The 24514-nt window shown below is 33.8% G+C and overlaps 3 protein-coding genes across 8 annotated transcripts; 2 read left to right on the forward strand and 1 right to left on the reverse strand.

Annotated features, from left to right (window-relative positions):
- The first annotated feature begins 502 nt into the window (after positions 1–502).
- On the forward strand, positions 503–2706 carry LOC119639334. Of its 2 annotated transcripts, none has more exons than XM_038036636.1 (2): positions 503–1484; positions 1570–2706. In XM_038036636.1, the coding sequence occupies exon 2, from the start codon at positions 1578–1580 to the stop codon at positions 2613–2615; it is 1038 nt and encodes a 345-aa protein (XP_037892564.1). In that variant the 5' UTR covers positions 503–1484; positions 1570–1577; the 3' UTR covers positions 2616–2706. The 2 variants fall into 2 exon arrangements, with proteins under 2 accessions (XP_037892564.1, XP_037892565.1); XM_038036637.1 differs by having other exon boundaries at positions 1573–2706.
- Positions 2707–4270: 1564 nt separating this feature from the next.
- Positions 4271–8859, forward strand: LOC119639156 (cysteine-rich hydrophobic domain-containing protein 2). Of its 3 annotated transcripts, none has more exons than XM_038036398.1 (4): positions 4271–4620; positions 4727–5594; positions 7159–7369; positions 7450–8859. In XM_038036398.1, the coding sequence occupies exons 2-4, from the start codon at positions 5479–5481 to the stop codon at positions 7615–7617; spliced, it is 495 nt and encodes a 164-aa protein (XP_037892326.1). In that variant the 5' UTR covers positions 4271–4620; positions 4727–5478; the 3' UTR covers positions 7618–8859. The 3 variants fall into 3 exon arrangements, with proteins under 3 accessions (XP_037892326.1, XP_037892327.1, XP_037892328.1); XM_038036399.1 differs by having other exon boundaries at positions 4271–4548; XM_038036400.1 differs by having other exon boundaries at positions 4271–4546; positions 5375–5594.
- A 26-nt stretch (positions 8860–8885) lies between these two features.
- LOC119639155 lies at positions 8886–16347 on the reverse strand. Of its 3 annotated transcripts, none has more exons than XM_038036397.1 (3): positions 15842–16347; positions 12441–13245; positions 8886–12288 (listed from the first exon to the last, which is right to left on the reverse strand). In XM_038036397.1, the coding sequence occupies exons 2-3, from the start codon at positions 13216–13218 to the stop codon at positions 10751–10753; spliced, it is 2316 nt and encodes a 771-aa protein (XP_037892325.1). In that variant the 5' UTR covers positions 13219–13245; positions 15842–16347; the 3' UTR covers positions 8886–10750. The 3 variants fall into 3 exon arrangements, with proteins under 3 accessions (XP_037892325.1, XP_037892324.1, XP_037892323.1); XM_038036396.1 differs by having other exon boundaries at positions 15519–16347; XM_038036395.1 differs by having other exon boundaries at positions 12441–13317; positions 15519–16346.
- Between the last annotated feature and the right edge of the window lie 8167 nt (positions 16348–24514).

The following is a 24514-nucleotide window of genomic DNA, read 5'->3' on the forward strand; positions in this document are numbered from 1 at the left end:
CATCAGTCCATACGATATCTTAGGCTAAAATAAATATGCCGTTAGCTTACAAAAGAACCTGTAAAAAAACGGACATAAGGACACAACAAAAATAACTCGTACTTTCTAGTCTAAGCATGTGTAGAGGCTTTTTGTGCCACCTTCAGGTTCAAAGAATTTTCACACATATCACGTTTTCTTGTAGCCTTTGTAAGTTTTTACTAAAACATGGTACACCATTTATGTGTCCAAGATTGTATACGTCCCATTCGAAGCACAAATCGATTAACTCCACAAAACAAAAAAGGTTCAGAAATTCGATAGTGGGTTTTGCTGCAGATCTCCTTATATTAATGGCATTAAATTACGAATTTTCATTATAATCACATTCGAGTTTGCCCTGCAAACTCTATAAATGTTACTTTTGTGTTCATGGCTGAATTTTCTGCCCTGCAAACTCTGTAAATGTTCCTTTCCTGTTAATGACTGAATTTTTTGCCCTGCAAACTCTGTAAGCGTTACTTTTCTGTTAATGACTGAATTTTCTGAAAAAACGTTGATCGAAAGAAAAGACAAAAATTTGTTCTAATGCGGCCATTCGATCGACAGCTATATAAATGAATTTCCTTTTTAATTCAGAAGAATCCGCAGAAAATTGTAAACGTTTTCTGGAGCCAGACTTTCTGTTGTTAAATCTCATTAAAGAACCGCTTGATGATTCGTTGTTTTCTACATCCACACTATTGCTAGTCTCACCAGTCTTGATTATAACGCTATAATATGCATTTCTTTAAAACCAATTCACAAGTACTTGATTCTGCGGCAACGCGTTTGCATCGTGCGTTGAGCGTTATTCACTCATATGCCAAATTATGGTTCGATTGTACGTGAAAAATGCTAGTCGAAGTCGTCTACAACTGCCGTCTTTTGCTCCCACTCGAACAGCTTTTTTTTTATTTTCTTTTTAAGAAGACATTTTGCAGCTTTTTTATTACACTCATGTGAAAATCTTTATGGTTTTACCTTTACTTTGGACTTTTTCCTCATTTTCTTCCCAGAAAGAAGTCTATTATCTCGTATTTCGCCTCTCTAACGGAACATCTGCTATAAAACAGCTGAGTTGAGTATGATAGAAAAAAAAAAAAAAAATTATTTAATTTAGAGAAGAAATTTTTCAATTAGTTTACCAGAGCGTTGCATTTCCGCGGTGACTAACTCAGAAATTAATTAAAAAAATTAATTCATGTGAAATTATAAAAAATTACGAATAAACCTGAGAAAGTGGACAAAGTTCAAAGTTTGGATAAAAGAATGAAAATTTGATTGCAAAAGCATTAAACTATTGAGGCGAGCAGGAAATTATTAAAAAAAAAAAAAACCCCAAAAACAAGAAAAGAGAAGGGAAGGAAGTCTTCAATTAAAACAAAATAAGTTTGCGTGAGAGTACAAGAGATCTCATTAAAACTGGAGTCGCAAATTTGTGCAATATTTTTAATGCGAGAAAAGTATGCATTTATATAGAAAACGAAGAATTTTCCAATACTTTTTACTATAGAAATAATAATTTTTAACTATTATCGATTTACTTAGCAGCGACTATGTCGAATCCGTCAGTGTTGACCAATAATAGCACTGCAGGTACGTCAGTGCCGACGATTAGCCCTCAGGAATCAGCTTTACATTCGTTATGTAAGCATTTACTTAAATCGCGATTATTTCGCGGCTTCTATGAACAAAGACGTTACGTGGAGCAAGTGCGGACTTATCGCGATATAGTCAGCTTGCAACATACAGAGAAAGATCTTAGAAAGCTTTTACGAGACATTAGTCAAAAGCTACAGATGTTCTATTTATCTCAAAACCAACGAATGTGGATAGGTGTCACGAATAGTAACGCAATAGGCGTTAGTCAATATCCTGGACAAACCTTGGATATTTATATTTGGGTGGAATTGGATGAGCTAGCTTTCGGTCAATATTGGTTTACTATAAAAACGGTTAAGTTTCGTGAAAATGAAGTTATGCTAAAATTGAAAATGGTGCGTCCTGTTGAATTCGAAATAGCAGAAAAGCACGCCTCTTTCAGAAGAAACCTATCGCAATCAGTACAATTAATTGATAAATTTACTGTTAGAACGGAATCGCAAGATCCCTCCCTGGATCCACTTCAAGTCTCGAAACCTGTTGAATGGAAGGACTTTCGATCGCTATTTCGGCAATGGGGATTTGCTATAAGAGGAAGCATTTATGAGTTTATGGCTGAAGATATAAGCAAAAAAAATATAAAGAATCTTCTGCGTTTTTTAATTTTGCTAATTTTATCCCTATTATCGGGTCTTTTAATGACATTGAAATTCATTGGCATTTTCATAATACGTTTCATGTTGGAAATAACTCGCTTAACTCATGTACTAACACCAATTGTATTAAAAATTATCGATGTTTTCAATAAAATTATAGGAGGTTTTTTTATATTATTGGCCATGATTTGGAAGGACGTCGTAGTGAATCGCGGTCGACAGCAACCGCCCAATGAGTTTCGGTATCTACAGCTTAATTCGGTGTACAAAAGCTTGACATATAATACCGGAGAAAGGCGGCAAAATCCCGGTAACAACGTTAACCGTAATGAATGACTGACATTGAAAGGCAAAAAAGATCTTGAAATTTAATTTAATGATCGACGGAATCATAGCTGAAATAATTTATTTCAAAATAAAATATTTAAAGCTATTTGAAATTGTGTAAAATTTTCGAACGTTAAAGCAGAAAAAACAAAAAAAGGAAGATAAAGACGAGTACATCTTTTATAAAGTAAGAGAAAAAATTTGCAATACATGCTGAAAATTTTCGGAAAAAGAAAGTATTTTAAACATGTTTGCAAATTTTTCACTTTATTTTATAAAAAATTTTTTAATAAATTATTCATAGTTTTTGTTATCGTATTTTGTAAAAATATACACTAAATAAATTTAGCAAAATTTTTATGTACATCAACACAATATTTAAATTGTAAGCAATAAATGAAAAGATTTCGAATAATTTTAAATGTTTATGAAATGTAAACAAAATTTAAAAAAAACCCGTTCCGTTTATTCGTTTTTATTTATTTATTTTTTTTTTTTTGCAAACAAAAGTGAGATAACAATAATAATAATAATATAATTTTGTGCATCGAAAAATTTTTTATTAATTAATTTTCATAAATAAAGGATGTAAAACATATAACCTCGTTTTCTTTAAAAAACAATTTGCATGATTTTCAAAAGGTGCGGGGAATTTTCGCGAAATAAACTCATTGGAGCCTGAATAGATCTGGTAATTTAATCACAGCCTACAACGACCAGCAGGATGGAAGGAAGATAGGGCCATGTTTTTTTGTACCGTTCTAAGTTTGTGTGTCTGCCCGTCAGTCCACCTTATTTTGTGTGCTTGGGCCGAAATTCTTGAAATATCTTTTAATCCAAGCTCAAATACTGTTGAAAAATCTTCTGTTTGGACCACTTTTTCGAGCCCATTCTTTTGCAAAGTAGTAACTTTCGAAAATTGGCAGGTTTGAATAATTGGAAAATAAAAAAATTCAAATTATTTTTCGTGCATAACCAGAAATTATGTTTGCGGAGGAAAACTAGATAGACTACGGAATAAACCTGACTCTTAGGGCCCAGGTTTGGGGAATATCATGAGATGTGGTACAGCTTCAATTTAATCCAATTATAAATGCGAAAAAAAACAGCTCAAACCTATATTGTTCAAACGTCAATATCTAAGTCCTCTGTACCTGGAATTTCGGGCAATTGAACGCGTCTTGTATATTTTATGAAGCAGCCAATTTCAACGGAACGAATTTATTCGTATATCTAAGATTTTTAAAAATTTCGAAATATATTCTGTAAGCACAAAATTTTAAAAAGCATTTGAAAATTTGGATATTAGCTTGATGCGAATATACTTAATGTATTGATTTATAAAAATCATGTATAAAAAACATTCATATTTTAATTAAATACAATGAATGTCATAAGATAAACGAAGTGATACTACTTGTTGAGTTGTTTTCACGCTAAATGCTGACTTCTCTTGACATTCTGAAATTGTTGTTATTACTACCGTTTGTTATCAAATTTCGAGTTATCGAAAGGAAGTCTCAATAAAAATTCCACTTATTTATTTATATTAATAGAGAATGACTTGTGGCAACGCCAGACGCGTGATGTTGATCTGGCAATATCTCTGAACGAAATCAAAAGAAAATTGAAAGTTTTATAATTTAGATGTCTGCCAGGAGGAGAAAATAATTAATTTTAAAATAGTTCAAGAAAAGAAAAAAAGGAAACAATAAAGACATTTACAATTGAATGTTTTAGTGAAAAGTAACTGCAATCCTATTAAAAAAGATGCTTAAAAAAGTGTTCAAACAACCATGTCGAATGGATTAGTGCCATTGGTTGTATTGTTTCTATCAATTCTCGGGTTTTTGTGCAATAATTGTTTCATTTTTTTAATGTAAAAATGCAAGCATACAAATAAAATCAACAATTCTTCCATATAAGATGTTTTAGCACAGGTGTGAGTGTGTTACACGGATAAGCGTGTATTTGTTTTTGTTTCTCATATTTACGAAAAGAAAAACCAGAAAAAGTTAGTTCACAATAGTGTTTGTTACATGATTTGAGAATTATCTTACTGTTTAATCTGTCGCTCGCTCTCTATTCATCGCTCTTTCTTTTTTTTTTTTTTTTTATAGAAGCTCAGCTGTTTCCTTTGACAGTTTTTTAAAACCCTTCACGTCGTGCAAATATTTATAAATATATCTTAACGATTACATTTAGTTAAAAAAAAAACGATGATAATTAACAAATTAATTATTGATTTCATTTGTTGCTAAACACGCATTATACATTATTACGAAAGTGTGAAAATTTATTTAGAAGAGGGAGAGAGCAAAATCCAAGTTTTGTTGTGAAAAGTAAAAAAAAAAAGTGAACGCATAATCATCATTTTTATATCTCAACCCATCCAGCCATCACACAACAAAAGTGACCTCGTCTCTGTTTTGTTTTTGTTTTTACATTTTGTCTTTTCTTCTGCAATATTTATACAAAACAAAAAAAAAAAGAGAAGAAAAAACAAAAACAATAGGAGGAAATACTTTTACATATTTGTATGTACGTCATATATACCCTCCAGCACTACACTCCATACACGTAATTATTGCATTAGGCACCAATGTTTTATGGTGTTGGCGTTGTGTTTTGTTTAAATGCATAATCGTTTGCCTTAAAAAGAAAATATTGCCATTTCATATGCTAAAAATTGAATTCAATCAACGTGTGCGTTTGCTGGTGCTGCTGCTGCTTTCATAACAATCGCCCACGCTCTCTCTATTCTCTAGTGTGGTGTGGTGGAGGTGGTGGTCTTCTGTTATCCTTTTTTTATTTTGCGGAGATTTTTTTTTAAAAATAATTTTCTGCATTCAAATTGCACTGACTAATATCAATGGCTGATTTTGATGCTATCTACGAGGAAGATCAATTGGAGGAGCACTATGAGGATCAGACAGTAGCCCCTGTGGCAGAGCCAATTATTATACGTGGGGCTGGCAATATGACAGTGTAAGTATATTTAATAGTCACTCGAACAATATTCATTCTAATGAGATGACGGAAGCGCAACAAGTTTTTCATAAATTTTAAAATTCTTTAAATGCATTTATTTTCCTATTTTCTTTATTCAGTTGCAAATTATTCGAATAACTCAGATGGCGGTTTTTATGCTTTTAAACTTTTGATATAGAGCAAAACCAAATTTGCATAATATTACGTGAATTTGTAAAATAATAATGCATTAAAGTGCAGGCAGTGTTAGAATGAAACCGCATTTGTGTAATAAACGAGAGGAGGCTTAGTTGGGCGAAAACACTTTTCAGTTCAATTCATTCCTTATTTTTTACCAAAAGATAGGGATGTACAGGTGCTGGAGATATATTAAACTTATGCGGATGTAAGCCACATTCAGAAAGATTTTACATATTATTATAGTGATACATAAACGTATATGTCGGACTTTTCGAAACATTTTAATGAAATTCCTTGCGTTGGAACGTTTTGATCAAAGAATTAAGCCTGTATAGGGGATTTCCCCTGTGTCGTGCGCCATACAACCAATTTCAGAACGAGGGAATGGAAACGCTGCGAAAGGCGTGTTCCCTTTACAGGGCTTAACCTCCTCTTATGAAAATGTCCTTATTTAACAAATATTTGCCGTTTTTAATGAATTGTAGGTTTTCCATACACTCGCATACAATTAGTCTCACAAAAAAAGAGGTTTTATTCGATAATCAGGTCTGCTGTTAGCATTTTATGAGAAAATTGATAAAGACTATAAATTATTTGACAATGGAAGCATTGAGATCACATTTTGGGCACGATCTCAATCCGTTGTCATTGTGGTTAAAATTTGCAATTGCTTATGGAATCCGTAACTTCAGATTTTAGTAGGCGAAGTGAAGTATTTAAAGACCGGCCGGGAATGCATGCCAAAGACACTTTAAAATATATCAGTGTTAGATATCAGGTAAATTTCGCCATGTCTCCCTGCTTCTGTCTTGCTTGCGTTTTTGCAATGCTCGCGTTTGCAAACATTTCAACGAAAAGTTACGGCAGCCATAGGTCTCGAAGGTAGTTTGCACTACCATCGTCTATAAAAAAGTAGGCACGAGCAGTGCTCGCAATTCGTAATCTGCATCTAGGCTGCATCCTCTTGGCACAAGCACCCTCTATTTAAAGGTAAGCGTAAGAAGCGCTCGTAATTTTCTATTCAACGTAGAATGGCTATACAAGAGTAGGTGTAAAGCATTGCCCGTAATTTGCAATGTAATGTAGACTGCAGCCTCTTGCCACAAGCATCCTTTACTTAAAGGTAGGCGTAAGGAGTGCTCCTAATTTGCAATCTAAGTCACATACTGATGTGACTTTGATGGATAAAAACATTTAAAAATTCAGTACAAGGGTGGTTTGGTATGTTATATTCCACAAAGCTGTAGGAAGATTTTAGAAAGATATATAAACTTATTTCCAAAAAAAAAAAACATTTTTGTCTAAACGCAAAAGCAATTTTCATTTTTATTTGTCTTCTCTTATATATATATATATATATATATAATTTTTTGCTTTACAGATTTGGTTTAAGTAATCGCTTCAACACAGAATTCCCATCTGGTCTTGTCTCCCGTGTTGCACCCGAAGAGTTCAAAGCCACAATTGTACGCATAAATGGCATTTTGAAAAAGACGTTGCCCGTCAATGTTAAATGGCTATTTTGCGGCTGTGTCTGTTGCTGTTGCACGCTCGGTTGTTCTCTATGGCCAGTTATTTGTTTAAGCAAAAGAGTAAGAGCAATTTCCTCCAGCAATTGAGATTATTGTAAGGATTAAAAGATTAATTAACAGTTTTTTATTCTTTTATGTAGACTCAAATAACTTTGGACAAATTACTCGAATGGGAGAATAGTCATTTATACCACAAGCTCGGTTTACACTGGCGTCTTCATAAACAGCAATGTGATTCCAATTCCATGATGGAATATGTTATATTAATTGAATTTATACCCAAAACCCCAATTTATCGGCCGGATTAAGGGCGCATTTAGCGTTTTGGGGAAAACTCGTTTTATCTAAGTGGTTTGATTTTTAATTTCTTGTGTTGTTGTCTTGATTGGTTATCATGTCATTGATTTTCTTTTCTTTTTTTTTTTTTAATGAAGAAGGAGAAGAAAAAAAGAGAGATAAATTTGTACAAAAACGAAAGGAAATGCTTATCTTTTAAAGGAATTCAGATTTTATATGTGATGAAAATGTAGATGATTTTAAATTTAAAAACACACGCATCCAAGCACACGTAGCTATAAAAGTTTTGAAGTGAAAAATACATAGGAATCTAGTTTATAGTTATTTGAATGATTTTTTATTTAAGGCTTAGTTAAATCGCTCCTTCAGTTTACTTTTTATGTAAATCGAAACTCATAGTGTCTTATAATTTGTTTTTTATTTTTTTTATTTTATACATAATTCGCTTACTTTAAGGGCAAAATTTGAGTAAAACAAATCTGCTTTTAAGTGCATTAGTTGTAAATAAACTGAAATAACAAATAATTTCATAAAAAAAAAAAAAAAAATGCTGGAATTTTTATGTACAATTTTTATTAATTATTAATACTATCGTGTTTTTTTACTATTACGTTGCGTTATGGGCTTTTTTTTTAACTAAACGCCAAGTTATGCGAAAGTAAGAAAACGTTGAAATGTTTTTAATGCCCATCACCGCAAATTCGGATATACATCTTTTTACTTTTACACCAGTTAACCAGGAGTTTGTGTCAAATGAAACTATGTGACTATGACAAAAATATTATCTAAAACACGTTATTATGGTTTTGTTGCTCCAACTTGCGTTTGGAAAAGTTATGCGGATAAAACCGCCACAACAATCAATTCGACCATAGGCCCAAACTCTGCCGTGGAAAATGTATTAACGGCAGGCTATTTAAAACTTCAACCATAATAGATAACTTACAAAAGATATTGAACAAGATATTTATACAAGCGTGGCCTTGTTTTGTTCGAAAGGTCGGTACGAAAGTAAAAACCGATCGAGAACTTAACATATCAGGGCTTTGCGGATTGTGTGCAATTGTTTCATGTGATGGGCATTAAAGATTCGCTTCGAAGCGAATGCAATTTTCTTACTTCTTCTGGACTAAAACAGGGGCACTTACACAACAATCTCCTTTCAAAATGTATGGCAGATGTGCTTAGTACCGAATTTCGAAATATTTCTCGATTCTTTAACAAAAAATATAAAACAAAAAATAGGACAAAAAGAATCTTTATTTCTCTTTCAGATCGCTTTAAAAGGCTGTAAATATTTGATAATCAATTGTGATTAAATTTAACAAATAAAAGATTAATGAATAAATAGAGGATAAAATCAAGATGTTTATGCCGCATACAAATCAATACAAGGTTATTGTATAAATCCACAAAATGCTGTGTTACACACACATACATACACACACACACACACATACACACACTCAAGCCCACGAAATTAAGGCAGAAAAAAGGAGAGACACTCAGTATTAGATTACTGTTTAACGCCCCATTAAATCAATCAATACAATAATGAAGAAAAAAATTGATAATAAAAGAGAAAATTTGTAGTATATAAATAAAATAATGAAAAGAAGAAAAAAAAAAAATTTTAAAAGCAACTGTAAAAACAAATTAAGTAATAAGTTACAAAAGATTAATGTTCAAAATTAATAAAGGCGTAAGGCTTGTAAAAGAAAAACAACAACAACAATCATTTTCAATTTTCGCTCACTAAACCGGGAGAATATTGCTGATAAACGTTAAAGGAAATATATATTAAATTCATTTAAATAGCAATATAAATTTTCGATCATATTGCTAATTGGCTGTCTATATGAAATATTTCATCATTCAATGAGTGAATAGGATGGCATAAGGATGCCGTCACCATTAACGAATGCATATGATTTTTAGATAGCACCGATCTTCACTCGAAATTTGAGAAAATCTCATCATATTTCGTTTATCAGTTTACAAGTTACAATTGCTCTCGTGGCGATACTCGTATGCTTGTCAAACAACTGAAATATCTGAATTTCGTGGGTGGGATGGATCACTAGAACAGCTGTCATCAGCTGTCACTTGATGTGTTTAAATCTCGACAAGTCAGAATTGATCTTTTCATTTTTGGATACGAATATGTACGTCATTCGCCCGTCATAGATAGGATGTTTAAACGGGCGGATGAATAACGGATACAAGTTCATAATAGAGATCTTTTCATTGTGAGGGAAGGCAGTCAGATATCTACCTTCACTTCTCTTACTCGCTCAGTTACCTTTCCACGAGAGGAATTTAAAAGATTTCGACTGAGATATGCAATGGATTTGTTCAATTGATTAAAGCCCAATCTGGGTTCTGTTTATCGTTCTCGATACCAAATAAACTCGACCGAGTACAGTCGAAAGCTGGCACTGCAAGGAATAGAAAATTTAGGGCCGTCGATAAAGTGAGCATTTTTCTTACTATCGAATGAAAAATTTCTCGGTTGCAGAACCGCCGTCAACTAACATATTTAGACTGCGATCGCGTTCATTCGATATTGGCCAAGATAAACCGATTACTGGTTCACATCGGTGACTGCTTCGTCTTGTTGGAGAGAGATTCTCTCTTTGAGTTTTTCCAGATCTAATTGCAGCTTTTTTTATCTTCGCGACAGTTGAAAGGAGGAATTTCAAAGGAATAGAAGAAGAAGAAGAAGAAGAAGAAAGCTATTTAAATTTATTTATAAGAAATATAAGAAAATTTATTTACTTCGTAAAAGAAATGTAACTTTATTTCCTAAATTCTAATTGAAAATCCTTATAAAAGCGCTATGCCAAGGATTGTCATTTTAATGGGAAAGGAAAAATAATCTACAAATTCAACAAGTCTTTTTTTCGTACATACACTTTCAGGTATGTAAGGAATGATGAAGCATCAAAATATATAATAAGAAATATATATATATATATATAAAGAAAGAGAAAATAGATAATAATAATAAAAAAGAGAGCTTTTAAAGCTAGGGAATGGGCTAGGGAATTTCGTGTGGCACACGACTCTAAAAATATAATGGAATGAACTGCACACGTTCTTAAAAACATATTCTCTTTGGCTCTTTTTCCTTCGAAATTACTACTATTTCGTTGCGCCTTTTCCGTCTTGAATATGATTGCTTGGATCAGTTTGTTTTACTTGATTTTTTCCATCATTTTTGTTTGCCTCTTCTTTCACCTCTTGATCTACTCCCGCTTCCACTTTGGAATTATTATTAACGTTATTGAGTTGTTTTTTTTCTTCACCTCCTTCTAAGCCATTTCGCAAGTACATTTCAATATGTCCTTGACTTTCATCTTCATCGCTCTCAGGCATAAATACATCATCTTCCGGGTTAGCTTGGTCTTCAAAATGTTCCTCTACAGACTCGGAATTAGTATCGTTAGGCTTTTTACATTTCTCCTTTGAATTCTTTACGATTTTCTTTTCATCCAAAGTTGTTTGCTGTTGTGTTGTTGGCTTCGTTGACCATAATTTATTCACCGTTCTCATAATGTTGCGTGTTTGATCTTGGAAGGCTTTCATTAGCATTAAGTCCTGTTGCATTTGAAATTCATGTTCTTGACGTATTAGTTGTTGTTGCGTTTTCAAGAAACTGTGCATCATTTCTTTTTGCATATCACGTAGCGACGTACTCACTTCTTGCACAACATGATTCAAAAGTTTTTCGTATTTTTCTTCTTCCGTTTGTTTGTTGTTGCTCTTAACGTTTTGTTCTTCCTCTTCGCTATCATCCGGTACCGGTTTGCGCTGAGAGTAGGCGCTTTGTATTTTCGGCATCTTTACGGCCATTGGGTTTTCTGGTTGCCAATCAAGGCGACGTTTTTTCTTCATATTATTGAAACTTGACTTTGAATGGGAAGACTCTTCTCGACCTTGCATTGATAACTGACTGCTAGAGGGAACATCGTCGAGGCGTCTTTGAGAGCAGGAGGAAGCTTCGGAGGCAGGCGGTGAAGTGGAATCATCTAAATCGGGTATAGCGCGATCTGGTCTTAGAGAGTAAGGCGTTTTACGCATTGGAACTTGTTTCAATTTCGGAAAGCTGGATGACGCTGACGCGTTCGAATTCCGCGAATGTATGGTGATTTCTTTGGATATACGTATAGGAGTGCGTATTTGCTGCGACGATCCAGAAAAATTCTGCATCACATTCGGGTGTGAGAACTTTATAATACCACCTAACTTGGACGTCTCATTTAAATTGGATAAACTGGTGACATGAATAGGTCGTGGAGTAGGTGGCATCGTTAAAGGCGGTGGCGGTCTGTTTGGCATATTATTTGCTTTAATATCGACCGTTTTCGCAAACGGCGCCACACGCAAAGGTGGCAACTTTGCCAGAGGGATGAGAGGCGGAGTTGGACACTCATTTGCCGTTGAATTAGGCGTAGAAGTGGCTTTTGGGGTTTGAACGAAACGTATAGGCTGTTTATTTAGCAGAATTGATTCAGTAGTCGGTGCAGTTATATTCTCTTCTGTTTCGAGCTCTGTTGAATCTTCTTCAATTTCCTGCTTAACTTGTACGCTTGAAGACTTATGCAGATTGCCATTGGCCGCAGGCTCTTCTAGGGGATCCTTGTCGGATACTGAACCATTATTTTCCACTGTTTCGTATCCTAAACAAGTCCACAATGGGTAACAAGATTTTTGTCGTAGTATTCCAAGAGGCGCGTTAGTTGTACAAAAAACGAAAAGAAGGAGAGAATTGTAACCCATAAGTAGCTATTTCTCGTTTAAGAATATAATAAAAGCGAAAGGAAATTCTTACCTGTATCAGCTGGCTCAGGTTTCACTAAACCTAGACGAAAACCAAATATCGGATGAGCTATATCCAAACGATCGTCTCGCTCGTCTGCGACGTCCGGTTCGTCGCTACCTCGTATTGTCGATACACCGCCTTCCACACCACTAATTATTATGCTACTGCTGCCTACGTTTGAGACGTCATCATCCATGGAACCTGTCGTAGAATTTCCGCAATCGCTTAGCATACCATTAGCCCCTGAACGATTATTTAACATTTTGTGTAATTCACTGTAAATTTCGGAGCACACCATACGTGGCATTATCCCCGTGCGGCGCGAGGTCATATAAGTGCTCTTCAAAAATTTCCATTTAGTCCAAATTTGCAGATGTGATTTTTTGCGGTAGCCACTTGAAAACATTATCTCCTCCACATCTTTGAAAACTTTTTCGCTTTTCACCGTCTTATCGTTTAGCAGCTCAAGAGCTTTTGTCTTTTGCATCGTCTTTAACATGCACATAACTTCATCGGAACGCCACAAGTTACGCTCGATACCCAAGCGACGCTTTTCAGGTCTATTGGATTTATCCGTCGACCGCGTATTGTGAATGGGCGTGAGAAGTGCATTTGAATCGTTGGCCATTGTCGTGCCATTAGTGGAAGCTAACGGTAATTTATTTGTTTGGCCTGCTTGGGACATTTTCAAACTTGAAAACTTTTTAAAGCTTTTCCCCACGCTGCCTTTGAACAGTGGTGGATAAGTATTGCTGCTCGATGGTTGTTTTAAACGTGTCAATAACATTTAATCGCCGTAAGTTTCGGACAAAAGCTGAAGTATGCGATACAAAATATATATAAGTTTTTGTAAATTATATCACAATTTGTGGCGACATTACGAATCCTTAAAGAAAAGACAAAAAAAGAAAAAAAGAAGACAATGATGATGTGGAGAGTCTTTATTGGCTTTTGCGTCATTTAAGTCGCAAGTTATTGTTACATAACTTAATAGTCTTGTGTCTTGTGTCTAGTTGTTCTTTCGTAGAGTTCTGAACACTTCATCTTAAGAACGGAAGTCATTGTCATTGCACAACTACCAATAATATTCTGGCCAGTGCGATCATCCTTCCAACGCTATTTAGTTATGAAGATAAAACTTTACCAACTTTCCGCCTCAATGGGCGAGTGCGCGTGATAGCGAAGCACGTGGCCGTGACAGATTGACTGTGTTTTGAGTTTTTCTGTCAAAGCTTCTTCACTTTTCAACCGACTGTTCGTATCGAACAATCTAATCAAGAAACTTTCCGTCAAATTCCTCATTACGTACTCACGATTACCTTAGATATAGAAAAATAAGAAACGATCAACTCTGTATTCAAATAGTTCTCCTAACCGATTTGTTTCGTATTCAATGCTTAGCCCGACTATGCATCATAGCAATTATTCTGGTTTGTTAATCTGCCCCTTACTGCACTTGCAGAGCTTCAGAATTACTTTGTGAAAAAAACTCCCATTAAAAAAACGCGCAAATTCTAGTTTAAATCGTCAGGGTAACCCATGTGGCGAAAAATGTGATTGAAAGAAAAAAAATTTGCAATATTTTGAAAACCGACGGAATATTTTATTTAACATGACAAGCAAGATGCCAAAGTACAAGAGAAAGCAAGTTTCCTTATAAAGTACTTTCGAAAATTTTCAAATATGAAGTAAAAGAGGGGAGAAATTGTGTGTTGTGTGTGGATCTCTGATCTATTGCACAGGTTGTTAGTTTTTCAAAATCAATGGAATTCATGCGATGTGAGAGATGTATGCATTTGACAGCACTGTGTATTTAACATGCTTCGCAACTGCATATTAAAGCGTAACAACGTATCATACACAGGTGCGCGCACTTAACGTAGTGTACCTAAAAAGTAATAAGCAGACAGGAAGGCTTGTTATGCAAACGCATTGAAAAGGCATTCATTTTCAATTTTCGAATCATTTAATTATTATAATTGAATTGAATCTCGGCCTAAGTAATTCTCAAGGTTATTTTAACAGAAAAATCAGAGGCTGAAGGATATGCAAAAATGATTTCGTTACATATGGAAAGATAGATGGACTTGTCTGTAGATAGTGTTTGCCTTGTGTGCATTATAAGAACAACATTAGAATAAGGCTTTGGGAGCGACTTTTTGATTCTATCAATGATCGGGGAATATAACGATAGGTCGATAAGGTTTATGCTCTTTCAAGTAAATAAGAGATTGTGGATCTATGTGATTGGCATCAAAAGATTCGAAGCTTAAATCTAACTTCTTCTCTAGGTCTATATTTTCCTTGTGCTCTTCCCTCATACACAAATGGATCTGGCAAAGGATTGCAGACGTTTGTGATTAAGTAACGCAGCGTGAATGAACTTTTTTCCCTTTTCATGTTTTCAGATGAATGATGATATTAAGGAAAGATTCGCTTTATTCTCTTTTTTATTATTATTTTTTTTATCTTTTGCCGTAAACGATAAAGTCTTTTAACCAACAAAAATAAATTTCAATATGTATAAAACGCGAACAGAATGCGGTTGAATGTGTGCGTAAAAAAGTACGAGAATAAATTGAATTCAAGTACACGCTATTATATATGTATGCATATGTGTATGCGTGTATGCCGCAAGAGTATTTGTTTATTTATTATTGTATTGTATTAGGCATAATAATTATTCATTTGTTGAAATGTTTATGAAAAATCATCCAAGAAAACTAAGCTGAGCAAGAAACGCTCGAAATTATAAAATCAATAAAACGAAATTGGTTTTAATAACAAGCACACGGAAAGGTGTGTGCAAGCGACAAATATTGAAAACGCCAAACAATGGGAAAAAGAATACGAAAAGAAGAACTCTGAAGGAAATCCGCGGACATCGTACTTTGTGCAGATGAACTTAAGATGATGATACACAATTTTTCGCAAATTTATTTTTCCTGTTTTCTCTCGGCATGAGGCTTACTTCGTTAGTTACTTAGTTAGTTAGTTAGTTGGTTGGTTGGTTGGTTAGTTAGTTAGTTAGAATTTCGGGAAATGAACAACTAAAGTCTTACATGTCTTTCATATGCTCACACTTACCTACTATTTCAGTTAACTGATTAACTTGTATTAACAAACATTTTGCAGTTTTTGTAAATGTCGTATATACATGTCTGTTTGTGTGTGTGTGTGTGTGTACGAGTGAATGATTTATTTAGAAATGATATCTCTTAAAAATCAAACCCCTCTACACCGGCAAGAGAGAAAGAGAACGAGAGCTTTTTTTTTTTTTATATGAAAATCATTATTTTGTGTTTTTGTTTTGAATAAAAACTTTTTTTTTCTTAATTCACACATAAAATGTTGTAACCGATTATTAGTAGTAGGTATGTAGGTAGGTTTGGTAGAGGATGTTTCTATACTTAGGCAAACACAACATGTGATGTTTAAATTATTTAAAGAGCAACAAAGCTGACTATAATCGCGATTGTTGTTGTTGCTGTCTCTGTATTTTGAATCCAATACCGAGAATTGGAAAACGCACTGAAAACTAACTAATTAAAACGGCCCAACAACGCTGAATGCCCGAAAACAACTGAAACGTCTGAAACGTATTGAGAAAACTTCAAAACGAACTGAACTGTAATGTAAAAGTCACCACAACCACCACCACCGTCACCACACACCACACACCACACACCACACCACTACCATCATCGACAATTGACGATGAAATGCAGAGAACACAGAATTTCAAACGAAAAACAAGTAAAGAATTTTATGAAAATCCCACTAAACTATAAAGAGCAACAATTTCAATACTGTTCGTAGCGAAAAACACATGCATGCATACAAATATACATGCATACATACCTTCATACGTAAGTAAGAAACAAGATACGAACATGAAGGAAATTCATTTTTTTTTTTTTTTTTTATCTGAAAGAAACGCGACAAACAGGTTAAGTAAAAGCGGAGAAGGCAGAAAACAAAGCGCAAAAAAAAAAAAACCCATAATAAAATTGTTCTTCGTTTACTAACTGGAGTTTTTGTTTCTTTTTTTTTTTTTTTCATAAAAAATTCGAAATATATATAAATAATTTTTAAAGTAATTTAGTCTTCGGAAAAAATCCCTTATTTTAAGCTTTGTTCCATTGCCATTTTATTTCGTTTTTCTTTCTATTCGATTTTCGCTCTTTGCTTTTTTTTTTTTCATTTTTTCCTGTGTTTTTCGAACAAAAATATATCAGTCTTTTATTTTGTGTTTTTCAAATCTTCGTTTAATACTGTGTTTCGTTATTCTTACTTAAGCTTTATTGTTATTGCCGCTATTGCCGCAGCTGTTGTTATTGTTTTTGTTGTTGTCGCTACCATTATTTCTACTTTTGATGTTTCATTTCGATTCGACGCAGTTTGAATTTGTATCGTCGCTCGATTTTTTTTAATAATTGTTTTTTAACTTTTCTCTGAATATCGAACAATTTTGTTCGTCTTATCTTATAGAAGAAGAACAAAAAAAAGTTTTTTTTATTCTCTTAATATTAACATTACTAACATTACTGAGTTCGTGTTTGACTTTAACGACTCAATACTTTCGCTTTTTTGACTTTTATTTTTAATATCGACGATTGAGCAGAGAGTATTGTAAGTTTACATGCTTTTTTTCCTTTTTTCTTCTTCTTCTAAATACTCAATGACGCATAATTTTCTGCACTTTTAATATGAAAAATATTGAAAAATATTTATTAGGAAATCTGATTTATATTTAAATAATGATTTTCATAATATATTTGGTTTTTTATTTTTTTATTTTTTTTTATTTTTACTTAATAATGTTGACTAAAGCCAAGAGCCTTAGATAATAATGCTTAAACGCTTTAGTCTTTCAATTTATTTCTCTCACTTAACTAACTAATTATAATAATAATAATTATAATAATGCTAAGTAGGTTTCAGGAACTTCTTGCAGATGAGTGCATTCCTATGTCGGCAATGTATCTCTTGCATCAGTTTCTATGTCGAACTAGAGTCGAGTCAATTGCATTATTTGAAGCTGTTTATGAAATAATTAGATAAAATAAAAAAAATCAGGAGACCACAAGGTTAATTCTTTGGACAGACTTGTAATAAATTGTATGCACATAGATATAGTTCTGCGCCCAATAAATAGGAGAATTTATCAGAAATATTTTGTTTTTTTTTTTTTGAAATTGCACTGTGACAGAGATCTGTATCGAATTTCACATCATAAACAATGCTTTCTGACACCAGAATGTCTTGCAATCCAAGGAATATTGCTTGACCGTTATGTACAATGATTTGCATGAAGCTATTTGCAAAAAGAGGCCGGAATAGGCTTAAAAACGAAAAAATTAAAGTTGTCATACTTCTTGGACACAGCAGCACACTCTCTCGATCACTATAAACTACAAAAGAGTTAACCTTGTGTGCTCTTACCTCCGCATTAAAAGAAATGGAAACAGAATAAAGGTATGTGACACGTACAAGCTATTAGTTGCGTCTTCTTCTCCTTGCGAGTAGCGTCTTGAGAATGAAGAAACCTATTATGATGATGCCGCTAAACGCCAGAGAGGATGCTATGGCCAATGGCGTTTAATGCTAACGCTTTTTTGCTTGTATTGCTTGAAAAATAATTTTTGTGCAATGTGACTAAAATAAGTGAATAAATTTAATTTTCATTGCCTTGAAACGCACAGACGTGCTAGAGACTATTGGTTATGGATTAAAGTTAATTATACGTGCGTTTTATGCAAGCAAAATGAATAATTTCTCGTCGTTCCTAAGACAAAATATGTCGTATGATCTTTATATCGACCAGTGAAGGCTCCTAACACCCAAATAGGAACCTTCAGAGATTCTGTAAAGTGCGTACACATACTAGCAATCAGCGTTATATTCTGAATCGATTTTGGTATGTCTGTCCATCTACGTAGTCTACATTGTTAACACTTTCCTTGTAGCAAAAAGGAAGATGTCGACTTCAAACATTGAAAATTCTTGCTCGCGGGCCCGTTTTGGAAATGAGCGCAATTGGGCCAAAGACAAACGGTGAAGGGTGTACAAGACTCGTCCTCAATCGCATGCGATACATTTATACGAAAGAAATAAATTGTAGCACTACAACGCCGGATAAGTATTAAGTAACCAAGACTGTCGGCCCTTCTTCTTCTTCTTTCTTTCGAACGATTGCAATATTCGTCACTTGTTTTAATCTAAACTTTAAATTTGATTTCTTTTGCTACTTTATGTTGTTTGCTGCAGAATTGCCCGCAAGTTAATGACACTGTTCATTTTTTTTTTTAAGTGTAGTATAATAGTCAAGTCTATGCGGTTCTAAAAACGGAGATGATCTATAGATGATCTATGGACTAAGTCGCTTTTATTTAATATTATTGATTATACGTTGAGGTTTTTTTTTTTTTTTTGTTCGCTCCGGGGATGTGTCCTTTCCGTGTAATAGCGAAAAAAAGTGGGGAAGTTTTGCCTTTATCGACTAAGCACTCACTATAGCTACGATCAGTAAACCCTATCGCACAGACGGTTGAATCCGCGAATACATGCTTGGTAGTCGCGATTCTTACCTACTCGACTACTCAGGCAGTTGTTTAGAGCAGATGGTCAAAGTAAGATTGCATGGGGACCGGGGGGCCTTCGTCGGCTCATGGCAATCGTGTTTGCATATGTGGATTAAAGCTTCTTGAAACTAAAAAAGTGAATTCTCATGTAAATTAATATAATTAAAAGTTTTCTATCGGCTGTAATAACGCTTCAATGTCTTTTAGGTGCATACGCACGAAAACAAGAGCACTTAACTTGAAATAATTATTTATCGAAATTTGTATTAATAGAAGTGTAAAAATCGTCATTTTATGCTGAGAGAGGGAAAAATTATGTATTTTCTTTTTATGCAGTAGGAGACTTGGCCTTCGCATCTACTAATTACTAATTACTTAAGGTAAGTTAAAAATTCGGTCTTTTTTTTTTTATTGCTCACTTATCACGTGCTTATTAATCTTTCAAACTGTAACGAATTTTTCTAAAGCGTTTTCTTGTTCATGTCGTTATTAAAGTAAATGTTTTCAGGCTTCTGTTAAATTTAAATTTTTTTATTGGATGTGCGTGTACAAAAGTCTTATGAAAATAGGGAAAATTAGTCAATGGTCGAATTACAAATACCTATCATCAAATATAATTCGCAACAGAAAACTTGAGATGCAGCAGTAAAAGCATTTCGCAACTCGTAAACTCTTCGTTTTGTCATATTGATGTGCGTAAACGAAGCGATTCCTCCACTTTATGCACAGACAGTAGCACGAAACTCGCTTATGTTACGATATTCACCCATATTAATGTGCCAAAAAGGATCTCATGATTCATTACTACGCAGCCTATTAAAGCAAAAAAAAAAAAAAAAAAGAAAAGAAAAACCGGTTTTTTTAAGAATTCTCTTCATCCGCTGCATGCTATGCTATTAAGCGCTTTCAATAGATGTAAAAAGAAGAACAGTTGTTACTGCTACGTAAACGGAAGATACGAGTCTTGTCCTCACTACGTTTATCCTAAAATCTCTAAAAAGTGGATAATTAATATTTTATTAGAATTCTATACAACGTAGACTTTTGTACAATTTATTAACATTTTTGTACCCTACACCATTTGATAGTGCTACGGGAAAAATATGCAGTACAGGAGTGTTTGTGCGGATGTGTCGGACACGTAAAAGGAATTTGGGGCAAAACTACTATTTATTATATCGATCGATTCAGAAAGTGATTTTGAATCGATCTAAGCTTGTCTGTCTGTCGGTCCGTCCGCGCGTCTTTTTTTCCTCCGTTCAATCTAATGATAACAAATTTGGGAAATTTGATGGAATTTGCTACACCGAAATGTTTTGGGCCGAGGATGAAGGCTATTGAAAATGATTCCGATCCGATGATTATTCCGAGCGTTGCGCTTACAATACTTTATTTCGAAAAGTCATTATATGAATAATTGCATTAAGCATACTCGTAGGGTGGGCCATGTCCTATTATAGTGTTTTTAGTTGTTGTTACCTTATATTCTCCGTTCCCCTAATTTCTCTCTTCCCAAGCAGATATTTATAATACCGAGAATGGTTTCAAGTCAAATTTTACTATCGTTATTTCTTTGCTTCTTTGCTGTTCAACATAAGATGCAAAGTGTTCGAAACATTTTCAGTTAAAAAAAGGAGATGAATAAAAAAATTTTTAGTTACGTGTTTAGTTTAAACTTACCTGCAATCAGTGTTCTCTTATATCGTTTATAAAATAGTTAATATCCCACTTATCTTATTTCTGAGTGATTTCAAACTAATTCCGAATGGGAAATGTAATCGGTCTCGAACTCTGTCATTATTCTTGAGTAGATACATACGAAAGAAAAGAAACGAAAAATAAAACACAAAATTTATTAAAATCATGTGTAGTTTCGGTCTCTCTTCGTAAACGAGAATTAAAGCAACTAAGGAAAGTGCGAAAAAGTTGAAATGTTTCTTTTTGTGCTTTTGTGCATTCGTTGCGGAGACATTTGTGTAGAGTTTTTCATTTCTTAACTATTTTTCATTATTTCATATACACATTTCTCCGAACGTTCATGAGAAAGAAAATACGTGCAAGCTATAGAAACTTAATACAAATGTGGTGGAATTTTTAGCTTTACATTAAACTTATCAGTAATGTTTTTAAATATGATTTTTGTTACGCAAATTTAAAATGTTTTGATGGAACTTATGAACTGGTGGTCGAAGAAACCGATGTTGACTTAAAAGGAACGAAAACAAAAGAATTTAAGGTAAAGGTTAGTTCTACAAGGTGAAATTGTTCATTTCATTAGACAAACGCATCGACAGAGAGATTCGAATTCATTAATGCTCTTCAATTGGAAAATATTTATTTTGTTACGTACTCATCTTCTTTAACCTTCAAACATTTAATAAATTTCACGTTAGTTATGGGCAATTGAAGCAAATCCTAAAAGTATGCTGCATGTAAACGAAAGGATTTATTAAAACAAATCCTTTGAAAATTGTTTGCTATAACGATTTATTTTGTGTATGTTGCGATATTTATGCAACGCTTTGAAAGAATTAGGATACGGCCTAGAGGCACTGTTCTCCGATTTGGTGTACTTTTCTTTGACTTGAAGCTTTTCTCTTTGACCTGGAGATACTTTGTATACTTGAAGGTTTGAAGGCATTTTTGGCTTTAAGTGTTGTTGTAGTTTTCTCGCCTTCCTGTTTATAAATTCACGAAGATCGCGACTTTGCTTTTACATAACGTATCATTAGAAGGAATCTTACACTAGTTTCCTTGCTAATGGCTAGATTTTGAGACCTGCAAATCAAGTCCGCAATACTGAATTCTTATGTGAACAAATTCTCAATCATGTTACACTATTATCAATATCTAAACTTTATACCGTGCACTCTCCAAAAATCACAATAAGCAACTTGGTTCTTCAAGGAAGAGTACATCGTCGCTTAGGGAGTTTCCATTGTCTAAAATCGATCACTTAATTAGAAATAGAATTCTGTGGACTGATTTTCGGGAATGTTGACAGTTGCAACATACTGAAAACAATTCTGGGATGAACGTATGGTGGAGGGAAAAATAAATGTTTACATCATTTTCGAAAAAATAACACCAAATGCAAAGGAATGCAAATGAAAGCAAAACAAACATACATATATATTACTATATATGTATTATTCTTAACTTAGCTTGGCAGAGGCAGGCCGTAAAATATATAAATCACCTTTTCTTTAGTATTGCAATTTTGAACGATCAGGCAAGAGGTTAACGCTCCTTCGCTTTCCAACTGTTGTTAGAGAAATGCCTTAATTTTCACTTTCCACTCCTCTTTAGGTAACATTTCGTCAAAAACAATTATCCTTTTTAATTTATTCTTACATTATGTATCCTATATATCCTGTCTCATTACTCACCGATAATGGCGTATCCTTACTAAGTATTACTTGCAATAGATGTGGCAGTCATATCGGTGGTCCCCATACCTTTTCCCATGGCTTGATTTGCGGTACATCTTGAGAATATTCTTTCTCAACATGATTCGATGTTTGTTCACTGTCTTTGGTGGATGTGATTTCATTTTATTTCCAAAAAAAACACACACAACAGACCATCCAGCTTGTTTTGAAGAGAATTGTTCGCGTGCTGGGCATGGACAAAGTGAAGACATGTAAGAGTGCAGATGTCGCAGCTAACTAAAACTAGGAAAATTATTAAACCGAAACCTGACAGGGTTAACGTCCACAATTTCATTGCCTAACCTTCATTAGCGCCTATACTTTTTTTTAAGAAGAAAAGCATCGGAAAGCTCATAAACAAAAAAAAGAAAGGAAGTTTTGGATTTTCTCCGCATCTAATCAGTAAAATATGGTCCATCGAATATGAAAACACATTCCTACAAACGCACTTTTATCATATCATAGAGTTAGCTAAACACATATGTATAGACCTTTATGACGTCAAACCGTTTCGCAATGTTAAGAGCAACAGAGAATTAGTCATTAGACATAGCCACGTTGTTTATACTACAGATGTTTGTTTTCTTTGCTTTTTTGTTTTCGCTTATCATTCAATTTGTTTTGATTTTGAAATTTCACTACTTGTTGCTTTTGCAGCTCACGAATATTAAAAATGTGGGATACGGAGAACAAACAAAATGCTTAGAAACATTTTATATTAAACAGAAACAATGGAGAGACATAAGGAGAGAGAGTGAGCAAGAGATACTCGCTCAACTGTAAATAATTCATAAAATACGCGAGTGTTTGGTGGCTGGCAATGCTTTACTTTAAAAAACAAGGTTGATATAATTTTTGTTGAAACTTTTTTGAAATAATATTTGAACTTAAAAGCACTCAGATGTGAACGATGCTCATAATGTACACAAAGTTCGCTAGTTTTTAACCTAACTGATTGGAAAGTAAAATTTGAGCGGTTAAAGGTGCTGAGATTCCTGTAATCTATTTGATGACAGTAATCTGTTACATTTCTTTTCCAAAATAATCCACGTATAGCATCTCGATTGTTTCTTCGTATAACTTACGCCAACTGACACAATTGACAGCTTTTCGGTGATTATTGCTTTTTAGATGACTCGTATTGCCCGCTCTATGCGTTTGATATATGAAACGATCGTTTATTGTTTATTGTGTTGGCAAAAGCATTATATAAATGGATCACTCACTAGTCAAATCAGTTAATTCCATAAAACTAAAAGGAAAGGATAAAGTGATAAAGTTTGTTTGTTTGTTTATATCTTTTTGCGCCGGGCGTTTAGCAATGAAAGAAAAGTACTGTCATAGTTTATTTAATTTATTTAATTTTTATGTGTTTCCCGTTAAAGTTTTATTACGATTTGCCGTAAATTATGAATTGATTTCTTAAATAAATTGTCCGTTAAAAAAGTTTTCACGTCATTTCACGTTGTTAATATTTATCATTAGAGAAATCGGGTTGATCAAGTGGATTTAATCGATTTGGCAAAGTGCTGCAATCATATATCTTCATAAATCTTTTTCCTATGCGAATGTTTACTATATTTTTTCTCTCTTATTTTCACTTTATCCAAAGTGATGGTGGATTGAGTTGCTAACTTTTGTATTGAAAACCTCCAACGCGAGGGGAAGGTTTTCTTCCTGGGGTCTACTAAATTTTGTTTTTTATTTTATCGTATTTCAGTCGGGAGAAAAACTCAAGTACTACATTTCAACTGTCGAGTTCATTAACTATGAGGGACCATACTCTTAAGCATATGTACTTATTAAGACTTAGGGATAGGTAAATACTAGAGTAGTGGATTTAACTGTACTTAGTAGCATACTGGGATAGTTGACGTAATTACTACAAATTACGAATAAAGTTAAAATATAAATTTAAGATTCATATATACATAAATAAGCATGCAAGTCGCTCGCAACGGTGCACCCCCCTTCCAAAGAACCAAACCATAGATGCGAGTAAACCTAACTTTGTTAACACCATGGCAACCGAGAAAGGCAGAGCCAGATTTACTGTCAAGTTCATAAC

Source organism: Glossina fuscipes, unplaced genomic scaffold, assembly GCF_014805625.2.
Source record: "Glossina fuscipes isolate IAEA_lab_2018 unplaced genomic scaffold, Yale_Gfus_2 112, whole genome shotgun sequence".
Taxonomy (NCBI): Eukaryota; Metazoa; Arthropoda; class Insecta; order Diptera; family Glossinidae; genus Glossina; species Glossina fuscipes.

Bases quoted from the DNA above. Each gene is read 5' to 3' on its own strand.
- LOC119639155 (XM_038036397.1), bottom strand. From the start codon at position 13,218: ATGTTATTGACACGTTTAAAACAACCATCGAGCAGCAATACTTATCCA. The intron at 12,289-12,440 runs GTAAGAATTTCC...GGACTTGTTTAG, and splicing joins ACCTGAGCCAGCTGATACAG to GATACGAAACAGTGGAAAAT.
- LOC119639156 (XM_038036398.1), top strand. From the start codon at position 5,479: ATGGCTGATTTTGATGCTATCTACGAGGAAGATCAATTGGAGGAGCAC. The intron at 5,595-7,158 runs GTAAGTATATTT...TTTGCTTTACAG, and splicing joins GGGGCTGGCAATATGACAGT to ATTTGGTTTAAGTAATCGCT. The intron at 7,370-7,449 runs GTAAGAGCAATT...TCTTTTATGTAG, and splicing joins TTATTTGTTTAAGCAAAAGA to ACTCAAATAACTTTGGACAA.
- LOC119639334 (XM_038036636.1), top strand. From the start codon at position 1,578: ATGTCGAATCCGTCAGTGTTGACCAATAATAGCACTGCAGGTACGTCA.